The 15,090-nt window shown below is 40.4% G+C and overlaps 1 protein-coding gene across 1 annotated transcript in view; it reads right to left on the minus strand.

Annotated features, from left to right (window-relative positions):
• ADAM23 (ADAM metallopeptidase domain 23) overlaps positions 1 to 15,090 on the minus strand; it is a 215,444-nt gene that overhangs the window by 45,043 nt on the left and 155,311 nt on the right. Inside the window, exons 10-14 of the mRNA XM_049772905.1 lie at positions 9,034 to 9,105; positions 6,376 to 6,539; positions 5,278 to 5,362; positions 4,201 to 4,291; positions 1,045 to 1,093 (exon numbers count right to left, since the gene is read on the minus strand). Coding sequence (XP_049628862.1) covers positions 1,045 to 1,093; positions 4,201 to 4,291; positions 5,278 to 5,362; positions 6,376 to 6,539; positions 9,034 to 9,105 — 461 coding nt within the window. The remainder of the gene's footprint in view (positions 1 to 1,044; positions 1,094 to 4,200; positions 4,292 to 5,277; positions 5,363 to 6,375; positions 6,540 to 9,033; positions 9,106 to 15,090) is intronic.

A 15,090-nucleotide genomic window follows, 5' to 3' on the forward strand; every position in this document is an offset into this window, starting at 1 on the left:
CTTAGAATAATAATGCAAAGACAGGTTTGGGGGCTAGGTTACACAATCTCAACAGCAGTCATGTCCTTTGGAGTTCATGCTTGAAAGAGTTTTAGAAAGGTCATCACCCAAATTCTCCCTCTAAATTGTTTTTTATTTTTAATTTGCCTTTTTGGTTTTTTTTACACACCCAGAGGTGCTCAGGAAGAGGGTTGGGGGAAATGGAGACATGCAGGCTGCCCTGAAAAGTCATGTGACTGGGAGACAGGGAGAGAGATGTGGGCCAGGAAACCTTCCCTCCCACCAGGACAAGGCTGGGGGGCACTGTTGTCTGTGTCCTAACCAGTGTCACTGAAACAGAGAACAAGACGCTTAGTCCCTGAGAGCAACACAGCACTGAGGTGCCCACTTCGGCCCCCAGGTACCCATGGATGTCTGAGGGACATGATTCAAATTGCTGCAGCATGTGTGAAACCCTCAGTTTGTCCCCTGGCACTGCAGGGTCCCTCCAGTACTGGGCTTGTCGTGGGTGACCCTGGCGGACTTCCCTTAGGCCCAGAATATTTTATTAAATAAAAACAGGAGAGTATTGAGAGAAGTCTGAAAGTCTTGCAGTGAAAGACCAAACAAGACACAGTAACCAACTCACCACATATCAATCCAACTTCATAATGATATAAAACAAAGTACATTGATTCTATAAGCATGACCATCTCATTCTTATTACAGTAACCACATCTATTTACGGTTCCTTCAAATACTAATTGAGAACTAAATTGATTTTTGCCAGCTTTCACTCTAAGTGCACTCAGAAATTGGTGCTTCTACTATCCTTAGAAGTACTGACAAACACTCCTCCAGAGTTAATGACGTTGCTCTCGGTCATTCTTTTCACCCACAGAACAATTTCCAAAGAAAGTGACTCAATTCACTCATTTAAAAAATATCAAGTCATTCATTATTAAGTCTCTCCTCAGAGCTCGGCAGAATCTGGGGGACTCCTGAGCAGAGGTGTGAGCTGCACACCCCAAGAGCAAACAGAGAAAGGTGAGATGTGCAAATTACCCAGTCTCCTCCATGATGCAGCCGCCCCATGACTCTGTACAGTCACACTCTGGTCCAATGACAGAAGGAAGGGAGGTAGCAGAAAAAAAGGAGGAGAAAAAACAAAAGTTACGTTTTCCATTTGCAGCTCCTGATTTCCTATTCTCCAGTACTTTTAGTACTAGGTAGTGAGAAATCCCACTGAAGCAAATCAACAGCTTCTCAATCAATGTCTCCTTTTCCCAAGACAACAGACTCTGAGGACTAAAATGATGCTTCTAGGCCGCTTAGGTTGGTGATATTTCTAGGCTGGTGATGGGTTTGGAGAGGGATTGGGGACAGCCTGAAACCCTGTCATGAAAAGTGTTGATGCCTTTATTAAGGGGTGGGGGAAAAAGAGCTGTTGCCTCTTTTTGTTTTTAAATAACCCTAAGAACTCCACTAGGTTTCTAATGCCATCGTATATTAGAAATATATGTGTCTTGAAATCTGAGCGCTCTACCTGACTATAAGGAACTTGTTGTTTTGGGAGTCTGGGCACTTCATCCCTTAGCATGGATGTCTGGGGGACATGGTTTAAAGTGCTGCAGCATGTGTGAAACCCTCAGTTTTTCCCCTGGCACTGCAGGTCCCTCCAATACTGGGCTTGTCGTGGGTGACCCTGGTGGACCTCCTTCAGGCCCAGAAGGACTGGAAGGAGCCTCTTAAAAGAATAGACTAAAATGAAAAAACAGAGAGCGGGGGCTCTGGCTGGGTGACAGATGCCCACTAGAGGGCGTACCCCACGCGGTCTGCAAACCCCAGAGCAGATGAGCCAGGCCCAGAACACTGGGCCACCAAGACAGTGAGGTTGGCCTTTGGCTGGGCCAGAAGCTGGGGACACTGTGCGGAAAGTTTCGCAAAATTAAAAAAAAAAAAATCTAAAACCAAGAATGAAGAAGTCGGGCCCGGAGAGACAGCACAGCAGCGTTTGCCTTGCAAGCAGCCGATCCAGGACCAAAGGTGGTTGGTTCAAATCCCAGTGTCCCATATGGTCCCCCCTGCCTGCCAGGAGCTATTTCTGATCAGACAGCCAGGAGTAACCCCTGAGCAACGCCAGGTGTGGCCCAAAAACCAAAAAAAAAAAAAAAAGAATGAAGAAGTCATTTAACTGTCCACTTAGCCTGAATCTCAAAGTGGGGCAGATTGATAATGGGATGGGGTGTTCCTTCTATTTTACTCCCATAATAGTTTTTAAAGAAATCCTTTCAAATGAATTTTTGTTGTTGGTTGTTTTGTTGTTGTTTTGTTTTGGGGGGACACCTAGCGATGTTCTGGGGTTATTCCTGGCTCTGCATGTAGGAATTACTCTTGGTACTGCTTGAAAACCTATATGGGATGTCAGATATTGAACCCAGGTCAGCCACATACAAGGATAGTAAGTCCCCTCCTCTCTGTACTCCCACTCCAGGCCCCAAATGGATTTTTTTGGTTTGGTTGTTCGTTTATTTTGGGCTACACCTGGCTCTGTGCTCAGAAATTACTCCTGGCAGGCTCAGGGGACCAAATGGGATGCTGGGAATCGAACCCAGCTCCATTGTGTGTAAGACAAATGCCCTCCCAGCTATGATATTGCTCCAACCCACCAATTCAAAGTGCAGATGGGATAAACTACAGCTAAAGCACACAAGAGTAAATAGTTCTGTCAGGCAAGAACTCTGCACATGTGGAAATAAACCCTCTTTCTTGCCCGAGTTCATCATCCAAGTTCATAACACCTGGCTCACCCCACTCTGCCCTCTGGTCACTGCAGGATTCTGACCACACCTCAAACCCTGGTGCTGCTCCTTCAGGGTTAGAGGGGAACATCTATGTTGGCTGCCGATACCCATCACACTGTTTAATATGTGCTGTATTTCTTCAGGAAAGCAAAACGTGTGAGCGATATATGAATAAAACCTTGCTAGAAAGATTGGCCAAATACCACCAGACTTAATATGTCCATAAAGCTTATATGGCCATAAAGGGACTCAGTGGGCCCCTGAATAACTCTTTTAGTTCCAGTTTCCATAATTTGGCATTCAGGATAATTATCAGATAGTAGTTAAGAGGCTGAAGTATATTGGGCCTATGCTCAAGAAGGTTCCTTTCTTTCTACCTTTTCATCTCTGAGAAGATCCAGGTGGGTTGGGAAGCCTTATGTCTGATATTTTATATATCTGGTATACTCTAATTCTAGTATTTTCATACAGGGAGCAGTATCCGGACTTTTCTACTGTAATTTCTACTTAAAAGGAATTTAAGTTCCTAAGTAGGAATCTTTCCACAGAATCCCATGCTGACTTGAATGCTGGACTCTATAGCTATTTCCTACAAAACAACATATATGGAATCATTGTATTTTACTATTGTGCTGAGCTACAGAGAAACAAATATTAAGAAAGACCGGATTTTATGCCTATTTTAAGGGAAATAAAAATCGGTCACAAACCCACTAAAGCAAGCCGGATGCAGACACTTGACTCGGCAGTGTGTCCTAATGCCTCACCCACCCATCGGTTACTGTGCAACACAATCCACAAGGGTGCTGGCTGCATTCGCCTGGCAGCTGGGACTTGTGGCCCTAGCTGTGTCCTACTTGAAATGGGCACACAAGAGGTGTTGCCCACTTGGTACATCCTGCCTCCAGCTCAGATGTCTCTCCCAGTTGGCCAGTAGATAGGCAGGCAAACTCAGAGCTTGGAAGTATCTTTTTTTTTTTTTTTTGAAGTATCTATTTTTTAAGTCAGACAAAATTTATTCCAATCTGAAAACAATAACAACATCTTCATCAGGGACTCTTATTGGGCATCTTGTGTCCAGACTTCACCTAGACACACTCTAGGAAGTGAGTATGGTTTGACACATTCTGAAAGTGATATGACTCTACCTCAAACACATTACAGATCCCTTCAAGTAGCTCCTTTTATAAATCTATCTTAAAGAAATTTCTTAAAAAAACCTATTATGTGAGATTTGATATTTGATTATATATTTGAGATGAGGTGTATTCTATAATATTTGATAACACTTTTGAAGAAAAGAGACGATCTGCACTCAAGCCCTCCAGACAGAGGAAGGAGAACTATTTCCTGGATGGATATACATTAGACAGAGAGCCTGGCACACGCGTGTCAACAAGAAGATGAAGGCACATACTTAACTTTCGGCTCGAAGGTTCCCACTGGAGTCCAAGGTTCTGAGCCAGGCTCTGTGACAGCACTTGGGCCACTGCCATGGGGAGACCATGCTGGTTTCAGAGCAGAACAAGTGTGCGAAGCATTGGAGAAAATGGACAGAGTTAGTCAGTATTCTTAGTCATTGCCACCTATCACCTCAGCCCCCTGACAGGGCTTCACAGGCATCAAAGGAGACATTTATCCCATCACACCTCCTCCTCCTTGTGATGGGGAAACTCAAAAGAATGTGGTGCCCTCAGGACTTGATGCTGTCACATAAAAATATGAACTCTGACCTGTGATCTTCTACATCACATCCCAAACCAAAAGCAAATTCTACTGGATACAGAGTTCTTATCTCCCTTGAGGATTGACTGTGAGGGGAGCCTGGCAAAACATTCTCTGGTCTTGACATGGACCAAGGGTGTAGATCAAGTTGGTTTATTTTTTCAGGTGCTATTTGTTCATTATTATTAAGAATTTCCCTTAGCAAAATAAGGGTATCAAATTCCAAACAATGAGGTTAAACAGATGTTGACTCCAGTGAATTTTACAGCGAGTTAGGTAAAGACATAAAGATGAAAAAAACGACCTAAGGTACCTAAGATACTGAGAGATAGAACTGACTGATTTAATGATTAAGCCTAACAAGGACAATACCAAAATTAATAGCTAAATAATCTCAGAAGATCTGGACATTCTGACTGAAAAAGATCAAAAGGGAAGGATGAGTATATTTATACACTTATCAAACTTATGAATGAGTTCATAAAAATTTTCTGGGACAAATTTTGGTATGTGTTTACCCAATAAATGTGGAAAGCTCAATCAAGTTTATTTCCTCAAAGTGGAAATGGAAGAATTAGTCTGTTTAGACATCCAATGCCTCTTTCTGTTCTATTTACTCATCTAACCTACTCACACTCTGTGTGGATGTTGTTATCACGCCAAACAAGTTGGGGGAACACAGAAATTAGGGGATAGGGGAGAAAAGTGGTCAATAGGAGAACAAGAGACCAAAGAAAGGGCATCCAGTGAGTGAACCACAAAATTGTACCTCATTCACCCCAACTCCCCGTGTGCGGGAGCAAACACCGCCGAAGTAACTCAGGCTGCTTCTCTTGTAGTGGAACGTCACCCGCCTTCAGAGACAAAAAAAAAAAAAAACAAAAAAAAAAAACGGTTAGCACAGTTGAACTGCGACCAGTTCACCAGTCTGATGCTTCTCTCGGGAACACACTAGCTCCATGTCAATCACATCAAAGCCATCAACAATTCGAGGTCAAGTACTAGACCATCAGTTCGACTGTCACTAGGAGCTTTGATCATGTTACAGGAGAGTCCTGGCTGAGTAAATTCTGCGTATCTATTGATATGATCATATGGTTTTTATTAATAATAAATATTAATCCATAATTTTAAATAAGACATCTCTAATAGCAGTCTATATATCTAAGCATATGTGTTTTGGCTGTATGTTTGTGATACATATTTCCCAGGAGAAGCCAAACAAAACAAAAAAAATACTAGCTATTGTGTCCTCTACAAAAAAATTCTGAGTATCAATTTCTGGCTACTAAATCAAGGACACAAAGCTCAGCAGACTCTAGGTTTTGGTTTTTATTTTATTTTATTTTTTCCCTCAGACAGTATCTTGCAATTACACAACGCTGGCTGTCATAAATTCCTAAGTAAAGGCGAACAGGAAAGGACAGAGAAAGTCTCTGAGAGAAAAGGAAGAAGGAGTTTCATTAAACTTCATGACCTGACCTCGAAGAATTGTTTAAGAACCGTGAATATTAATTTTAAGAAGTAAAAGCAGAGCATTCCTTTTCCTTAGTGGGGAAAAATCCTCTTTTCATTTAATAGTTTATTGTAGAACACTCTCTCTGTGAGGCCATTGAATCACCCTAGAATTTCTAACTAAACAAACAAACAAACAAAAAAAAAAGAGAGTATGGAGGGTCTCTGAGATGTGGGGAAAATATTTTCTATCTTGCCTAATTGGTAGTATCTCTGGTGAAGATAAATGATGAAAACTCATTGTCTGGACTATTAAAGACACTAGAATTCCATCCTTCCCCACCTGAACCTCAATAGAAACACTCCAAGTTAAGCACAAGAAACATGGCAGCGAGCCAGGCCAGGCACATACGAGATGAGGTGAACGGCATCTGCGTGTTGCTTGATGCGCTGACGGTACTTGGAGAACTCCTGGAGCAGCTGCATAGGGTTGGTGCTGATCTCAATCTGGTCCTTCTCCGTCCACGTTTCCACGGCGACCAGGACCACCCGGGTGTTGAGTTGCTCCTTGTAAATCTGGGGACACACCATGGGACAGGCGCAGGAGAAAAAACACTGGGTCAAACATACACTACCAGCAAGTAGAAGGGGAGGAAGGATGGTGAGAGGGAAACAGAACTTTATGATTAGCTCTTCACCAAAGCTCTGCCTTTCCTTTCTCTCTACTCAGAGCAGAACCAACAATCCTGCAAGGGAGGCACACGGTCCCCTGACAGACGGGCACTTCAGCTGAGGACAAAAACGAGGGATATTTAGATGCTAAACGCAGACAAAAATCACAAAGAAAACATCTGTGTAAAAAGTCTCATCAAAGTGGTTCTTAACTCTGTGGACTCTGAGTAGACCCCAGACGATTCCAGCTGTTCCTCAGTGAAATCACCATTTCCAATGGCAGACACCAACTATAGAGTTGGTTTGCTCTTGGGGGCCTTGTTCTAAGAAAAGTCCAATAACACCTGGAGAGAATCAGACCTGGGTCCAAATCCCAAAAAGAGCTGATTGTTTTTTTTTGTTTTTGTTTTGTTTTGTTTTTTAAGCAAACCCGCTTTGGCCACAGGGGGGCAGCAGGACAATATTTCCATCACATCTTGCTGCGAAGAGCAAATTCATACAAATAATTTAATGAACAGCATCATTCCGTCCTGTTTTCTAGCTAATTAGGAAAATAATGAATCATCGTTGAACACACTGAGGAAAGGGAACATTGTCATGCTTCAATGAACCTGAAGCTTAATGGTTTTGCAGTCAGGAAAAAAATATTTTTTCTGGGTTTCCAAACAGATGGCCTAAAATGTGGTTAAAAATGCATCTAATACTCAGAATAAAAAGTCATCAACTCTCAGATGCGCTTCTTTTCTGACATGGTAAAATGACTGGCATGATAATGGGTGTGTTGAATATTCTCTTTTCTAGACTGAAGTCTGGGTTTGTCAGAGAAAATCAACAAGACATGAAATTAAAGATAAGTAATAAGACATCGGTGAGACTAATTATCAGATTTTTAGTCCTGACTGTCTCACACACTCTGCCCAGACCCAGATCGTGCTGTGGCTCTCCTGTGCCCACCAAGCATTGTATTTTTTATTTGTTTGTTTGCTTTTTTTGTTTGTTTGTTTGGAGGCCACACCCAGTTTTGCACAGAGGTTATTCCTGGCACTATACTCAGGAATTACTCCTCACAGTACTCAGGACTATACGGGATGCTGAGGATCGAACCCGGATCAGGTGTATGCAAGACAAACGCCATCCCCACTATGCTATTGATCAGCCCCCCTCCCTCCAACACCCCCCCCACCTCCCGATCAAGCACTGTAGATCAAGAAGTATTAGTAGTACTCGGACTTGAGGCTACAAGAAAGGAAGAAAAGAAAACAATTCTTTAGGGAAAGTACCTTTTACATATAATTAGCAAGTTACATGAAATTTTTCTCTGGTTAAATGTTCCCAAAAAACATGCAACAGACATTAATTAAAAATATATGTAGCTAGGGGCCGGAGAGATAGCACAGCGGTAAGGCGTTTGCTTGCCTTAGACGCAGAAGGACAGTGGTTCGAATCCCGGCATCCCATATGGTTCCCTGAGCCTGCCAGGAGTGATTTCTGAGCGAGGAGCCAGGAGTAACCCCTGAACACTGCCAGGTGTGACCCAAAAACCAAAAAAAATATATATATATATATATATACATATATATATGTGTGTAGCTAAAAATTGTACTGTATGTTTGAATACTAAATATTCTATGTATTTACTTTAGGGTGAATCAAACAGAAATGCTTATTACAGCCTAAAAATAAATAGCAACACGGATAAATTTCCAAAAAGAGTAGGACAAAGGAAGAAAAATCACAACATAACTTTTTATGACTTACAAAATGAGACGGTGGTATTGACATTAAAGATATTTGGAGTTCTGTAAGACACATATTTTAATATCTCAAATTAGTTGGAATCTGTCTTAATTGCTTTACCTAGAAATAAAGCCTGAAGCATTCTACTTTACTAACAAGGTAAGTTTGAATTTTTTAGAATAACTTGTATTTCCTATATTCTCCAAATATGTATTATCTCAGTTGATTAGTGCAATTTAAGATAATACCAGCTCATGTATTTCTTACAGTTCTAAGTTCAGTCATATATTTACAACAATAAACTTTACAAGTTAACTAGTATCAATGGTAAAAAAAAAAGTAACTTTTGCTCCTTTTGATAATGAGTTCTCTCCAGGGAATTTTGTCTTCCATAAACTATTAGAAGAAAGACTGATGCAGCTTTGGGATTCTGGGAATAATTCAATGATCTCCCTGAAAATACAAATAACACTTTCTTTGTAGAATATAATAATAATTATGAAGACACTTTTTACATATTTCTTTTACTGGGTAAAGGAGATGCTTTTTTTTACTCTTGTCCAGAAAAGAAGTAAAGCAACAAGTGGCCAAACATAGCTATAAATCATTCCATCTTGGCAAATGAAGTTCTTAAAAAAAAAAAAAAAAAAAGAACACTTACAGAATCCACAAGGTTGACCACAGACTTGGCGAAGTTGTTGGTGTGGGCATGAGATGAACGATATTTCTTGTACTGGAGGAAAGGAGATGCTGGTCACTTCAAAGTCATTAATTCATGGTACACTTCAAAATTCTGGAGACACAGAAATCTCAAAGCAATAGTAGAAGCAATTACATATATAAAATTCAGCTTCATGCCATGTTGATATGGTGGTATTCTTGTTTTGTTTCTCTGTTAGCAAAATTTTATACAAGATAATGGTATTTTCTGAATACTAGAGGAAGCTGACAGAAATCCTTATGAGAAGCTTCATACCCAAGTAGAAAAAAGTAATGATGTCTACAAATATCTTTCTTTCTTGAACATTTTTTTTATTGAGACCATTGTGAATTACAAGTCTTTTACAGTTGTATTTCAGGCATTTAATGATAGTGAAATAGGGCCATTCCCACTACCAGAGTTGACTCTCCATCATAGTTCCCTGCAAGCATCCCATACCTCCACCCCTAGCTCCCTGGACTACTAGTGTAACAGGTCCATTTTGTGTTTAGTTTGTTTTAGTTTGGGTGTCTTGATTATTTGTCGTTGACTCACAAATACCTTTCCTTTGCCCCACCACCCCCAGAAAACCACCTTTCCCAGTTATAAAGGGCTTTCAGATCAAGAAGTGAGTCCCGAATGAACAACTCTCTCACTTTAAACTCAGGGCCATACACAAACCCAGGATACTTCCTAGGCAGTACTTCTGAGTTTGTGAGATTCATTTATTGTATATTTTGGTATAGTATTTCAGAAGCATGCCTTCCCCAAGCAAAGACTTTCATGTCCTCAAAGTCAGTACTGGAAAGACAAAAAGCTAAACTGTAATGGTACAAGGAGTTTATTGTGGCTTATAACTATTTTTATTTTAAGAAACGTACGTTAACAGAATCTAACAACATCTGGAGTTTCAGCAAAGAGGTATTTTGCTCCAATCCTTGGAAATTAGTCTAAAACTTGGGGATCATGCCCTCTATTGGCCGATATGGCTAGCATTATTTTTAGAACTCAGGACAAAGCAAAACTGCAATATCCGACTTGTGCCATAAATCTTGAAAATCTGCCTTTAGCCATAAACAATGAGATAACATCTTTCATAAAGATTGAAAAATATTCTCCACTGACACTCCTCTTGTCTGCCCAATTTTACGCTATAATACATGAGGCTACTTTATTGCTTCTCTCTCGTTTCTGTTTTAAAACCAAGAATAACTGTCTTCATATTGACACACCTGTTATTATTGTTCATAACACTAAGTATACTGAAGATCGATGTGCCAGGAACTGGTATTGTGTTATCAGTAACACCCGTAAATTCACAATTGCTGGTCTGAATGTTCATGTACCTGGATATGGACAAACTGAAAAAATCCTACTGATTCCAGTAATTAGATACAAGGAGCTGGTGCCCTCAGGAATGGGATTAACTCATTCTAACCATCTCAGTGGAGTCTGCAAAGATCCCTTAGGTGAGGATCCAGGAGGTGCAGAAAGAGGGTCCTGCATCCGTACTGAAGCCTTGTTTTTGGATGCTCCCTGGAAGCTTAAACAGTGTGTCTGTTGTTGCTAAGCTACAGTCTGCAGTGATTTACTCTACCAACCTAGTACCTCTGGTACTATGACTCTCATCTCTGTTACTCCCACAGTGCATCCCAGTGGGATGAAAACACAAATCTTATTGTTTTCAGGTGCTAGAGCAATAGAACAATGAACTAGACACGTGATTTACATATGGCTGACTCACTTGGCTCCTGGCACCCCCAGAGAATGCCCTGCACCCCATAAGAAGTGATCCTTGAGTACAGAGAAGGAGAAAGCCCTGAGCACTGCCAGGAGTGGCCTAGAAAAATAATTTATTATTTTTGGAATGGAGGAACAGAGGGATTAAACCACATCCAGAAGTATTCAGGGTCTATGCCTAGCTCTGTGCTTAGAATATCATGTGCAGTGTTAGAAATCCAACCAGGGTCAACCACATGCAAGGCAAGTGCCTTAGATTCTGTGCTGCCTCTTTTGTTCCATCTTCACATTTCTTTCAGAGTAAATGTCTACATTTTATTGTAAGCCTACAACTGAATCATGATACATCTTATTGACCTCAAACATTTTAGGCATTTTAGGGGTGTTGTTTTGGGGCCACACCTGGCAGTTCTCAGAACTTTTTCCTGGCTCTGCACTTAGGCCTCACCCTTGGCAATACTGGAGGGACCCTCTGACGTCCCCTGGAATTTGGGTCAGTCATGTGCAAGGCAAATGTGTAAGGCCCTTTAACCCACTATACCATCACTTTGGCTCCAGAGTCGTTATGTATTTTGAGATTCTTTTCTAACTCAGCATAAAAAGAAAAATAGGCCAGCATTTTTAGCTGCCTAGAAAATTCCACAAGATGAACATTTTTTCATATACCTAAGAAAAGTGGGCCAAATATGTGGCTGGGAGGAAGCTTACACATGTACACAAGTCCTGGGTTGATATCTGGTCCCACAATAGAAGCATGTGTCAATATAAAGAGTCTGGAGGTGGCAGAAATATCTTGGAACCAGACTGAAGTAACAGTTGTACAGTACATTGAGGTACTTGAGTATGCTTGAAACTGTCCTTACACTAAGAAACATGTGCATGAAAGAAATGAAAACTACAACTGGCATGGCATGTGAAGCTGTTACAAATACGTTGGAGATAAATTCCCTTTTGCTACTTTCAATTTGTCCTTTTCAGACTTATTATTATCTTCTAATGGACACTGAAAGTATGAAGAACAAGTTTTTAAAAATTAATAAAATGAAGTATTTTAAAAATTGGTCTAATGTGTTCAACTTTTCATTTATTGTTTATTTATAATTTCCAGGTTTCTGATACTTTTTTTTCCAAACTATCACTGTCTGCTGCATAGTGAGTGAATGGGAGAAGGAGAAGCAGAGAGACTGGTTAGGACAGACAATAAGGTCTGGAAGTTTCAAGTGAGTTCCAGGAAATAGTTCAAATGGTTGAGCACCTTCGATAGATCTGGGTTAGATGCCCAGCAGAGCATGAATTCAAACTTCCCCCAAGTGCAGAAAGACAATAAACACCTAATAAATCATAGAGATTCTATTTAAAAACAAAAACAAACAAAACAAAACAAAACAAAAAAAAAACCAGAACCTTGGGCTGGAGCTATAGCACAGGGGGAGAGCATCTGCCTTGTCTGCAGCTGTCTGGGGTTCGATCCCTGGTATCCTATATGGTCCTTGAGCCTACCAAGAGTGATTTATGAGTACAGAGTCAGGATTAACCCCTAGGCACTGACAGGTGTGCCCCAAAAGCAAACAAACCAAAAATAGAATCTGAGAACCACCAAAACAGAAACCGGTTTCCTCAAAGAAAAATGTACTATCTAGACTTGCTGATGTGCAGGGAGAGTGAAAGCTGCAAAGAGATGACAGAGAGAGGGCTGGCTCTAGTTTTGGCCACTGAACAGCTGCAAGATGGGAGCTCCAGTTAAAACACAAGAGAATGAAGGGGAAGATAAGTTTGGTACTCCGAGAAGAGCACTGAGTGAGTGAAGGCTGCCCAGAAATGGGGGCAGCTGCTCAAAACTCTGGAACACACATGCAAGGGCAGTTGCAAGGCTCTGAATGATACAGGAGTGAGGACTGCTTGTCAGTCACAAGTCGGCCACATTTCCCAGGCTCCTGGATATTTTCAGGAATGAAAATATTCCCCACCCACAAGCAGGCATTCTCCAGAGATGGAGAAAGCCTTTTTACTGTTCCCCTTTTATCAAGGAGCAAGTGGACAGAGCTTGGGCCAAGTTCATGTAGCCAAGATTTGAAGCCTACCTTAGGTGAAAGAAGGAGACATACCTATTCAATTAAAGATTCTTAGAAAATTGGGGTCATCACAAGGCCCTGAAATTATATGTAAACTACAAAGGGACACAGAAGAAAAACTTTAATACCTGGAAGTTAAACAGCCTAATGCTGAATAACCAGTGGGTGCGAGATGAAATCAAAGAGGAAATCAAAACCTTCCTGAAAACAAATGACAATAGAGACACAAACTATCAGAACTTATGGGACACAGCAAAAGCGGTACTGAGAGAAAAATTTATAGCTTTGCAAGCACACATCAAGAAATAAGAAGGGGCATACCTGAATAGCTTAATGACTCAACTCATAGAATTAGAAAATGCTCAACAAAAGGAATGAAAAATAGGGAGACAGAAGGAAATAACATAGCTGAGAGCAGAAATCAATGAAGTGGAAACCAAAAAAGCAATCTGAAAGATCAACGAAAGCAGAAGTTGGTTCTTTGAAAAAACAAACAAGATTGATAAACCACTGGTAAAACCAACAAAGAAAGAGAGAGAGAGAGAAACTTGATAACTCGTATTAGGAATGAAAAAGGAGAGATCACTACTGATATGGCAGAGATTCAAAGAGTAATCAGAAACTACTTTGAGAAACGCTATGCCACTAAAAAATGAGTACCTGGAAGAAATGGATAAATACTTGGACTCTTATAATCTTCCACGGTTGAATGAAGAGGATGTAGCATATCTAAACACTACTGAGGAAATTAAGACAGTAATCAAATGTCTGCCCAAAAACAAAAGTGCAGGCCCAGATGGATTCACTAATTAATTATTTCAAACCTTTCAAGAGGAACTACTACCAATCCTGGCAAGACTCTTTCATGAAATCAAAGAAACGGGAATACTTCTAAATAGCTTTTATGAAGCCAACATCACCTTGATACCTAAACCAGACAAAGATGCTAACAAAAAAGAAAATTACAGACCAATATCGCTGATGAACACAGATGCAAAGATCCTCAATAAAATCCTGGCAAATAGGATTCAATACCTCATTAAGAAGATCATTCAACATGACCAAGTAGGTTTAATCCCAGTAGTGCAAGGATGGTTTAACATCCGTAAATCTATCAACATAATACACAACATCAACAACAAGAAACATAAAAATGACATGATCATATAAATAGATGCAGAGAAAGCATTTGATAAGGTACAACACCCATTCTTGACCAAAACTCTCAGCAAGATGGGAATGGAAGGAACCTTTCTCAATATAGTTAAGGCCATCTATCACAAGCCAGTGGCAAATATTATCCTCAATGGAGAAAAACTAAAAGCTTTCCCTCTAAATTCTGGCACAAGACAAGGCTGTCCTCTCTCACCACTCCTATTCAACATAGCACTGGAAGTACTTGCTATAGCGATTAGGCAAGAAAAAGATATCAAAGGAATCCAGACAGGAAAGGAAGAAGTCAAGCTCTCACTGTTTGCAGATGACATGATACTCTACTTAGAAAACCCTAAAGACTCTACCAAAAAGCTTCTAGAAACAATAGACTCATATAGCAAGGTGGCAGGCTACAAAATTAACACAAAAAAATCAATGGCCTTTCTATACATCAATAGTAATAAAGAAGAAATAGACATTAAGAAAACAACCCCATTCACAATAGTGCCATACAAACTCAAATATCTTGGAATCAACTTGACTAAAAATGTGAAGGACCTATACAAAGAAAACTATAAAAATAAGTTCCAAGAATTAAGAGAGGACATGCGGAAATGGAAACACATACTCTGCTCATGAATTGACAGGATTAACATCATTAAAATGGCAATACTCCCCAAAGCATTGTACAGATTTAATGCGATCCCTCTAAAGATACCCATGACATTCTTCAAAGAAGTGGATCAGGCACTTTTGAAATTCGTTTGGAACAATAAACACCCTCGAATAGCTAAAGCAATCATTGGGAAAAAGAATATGAAAGGAATTACTTTCCCCAACTTGAACTTTACTACAAAGCAAAAGTTATCAAAACAGCATGGTATTGGAATAAGGACAGGCCCTCACATCAGTGGAATAGGCTTGAATACTCAGAAAATGTTCCCCAGACATACAATCACCTAATTTTTGATAAAGGAGCAGGAAATCCTAAATGGAAGGGAAAGCCTCTTCAACAAGTGGTGTTGGCACAACTGGCTAGGCACTTGCAAAA

Source organism: Suncus etruscus, chromosome 5, assembly GCF_024139225.1.
Source record: "Suncus etruscus isolate mSunEtr1 chromosome 5, mSunEtr1.pri.cur, whole genome shotgun sequence".
NCBI classification, from domain to species: domain Eukaryota; kingdom Metazoa; phylum Chordata; class Mammalia; order Eulipotyphla; family Soricidae; genus Suncus; species Suncus etruscus.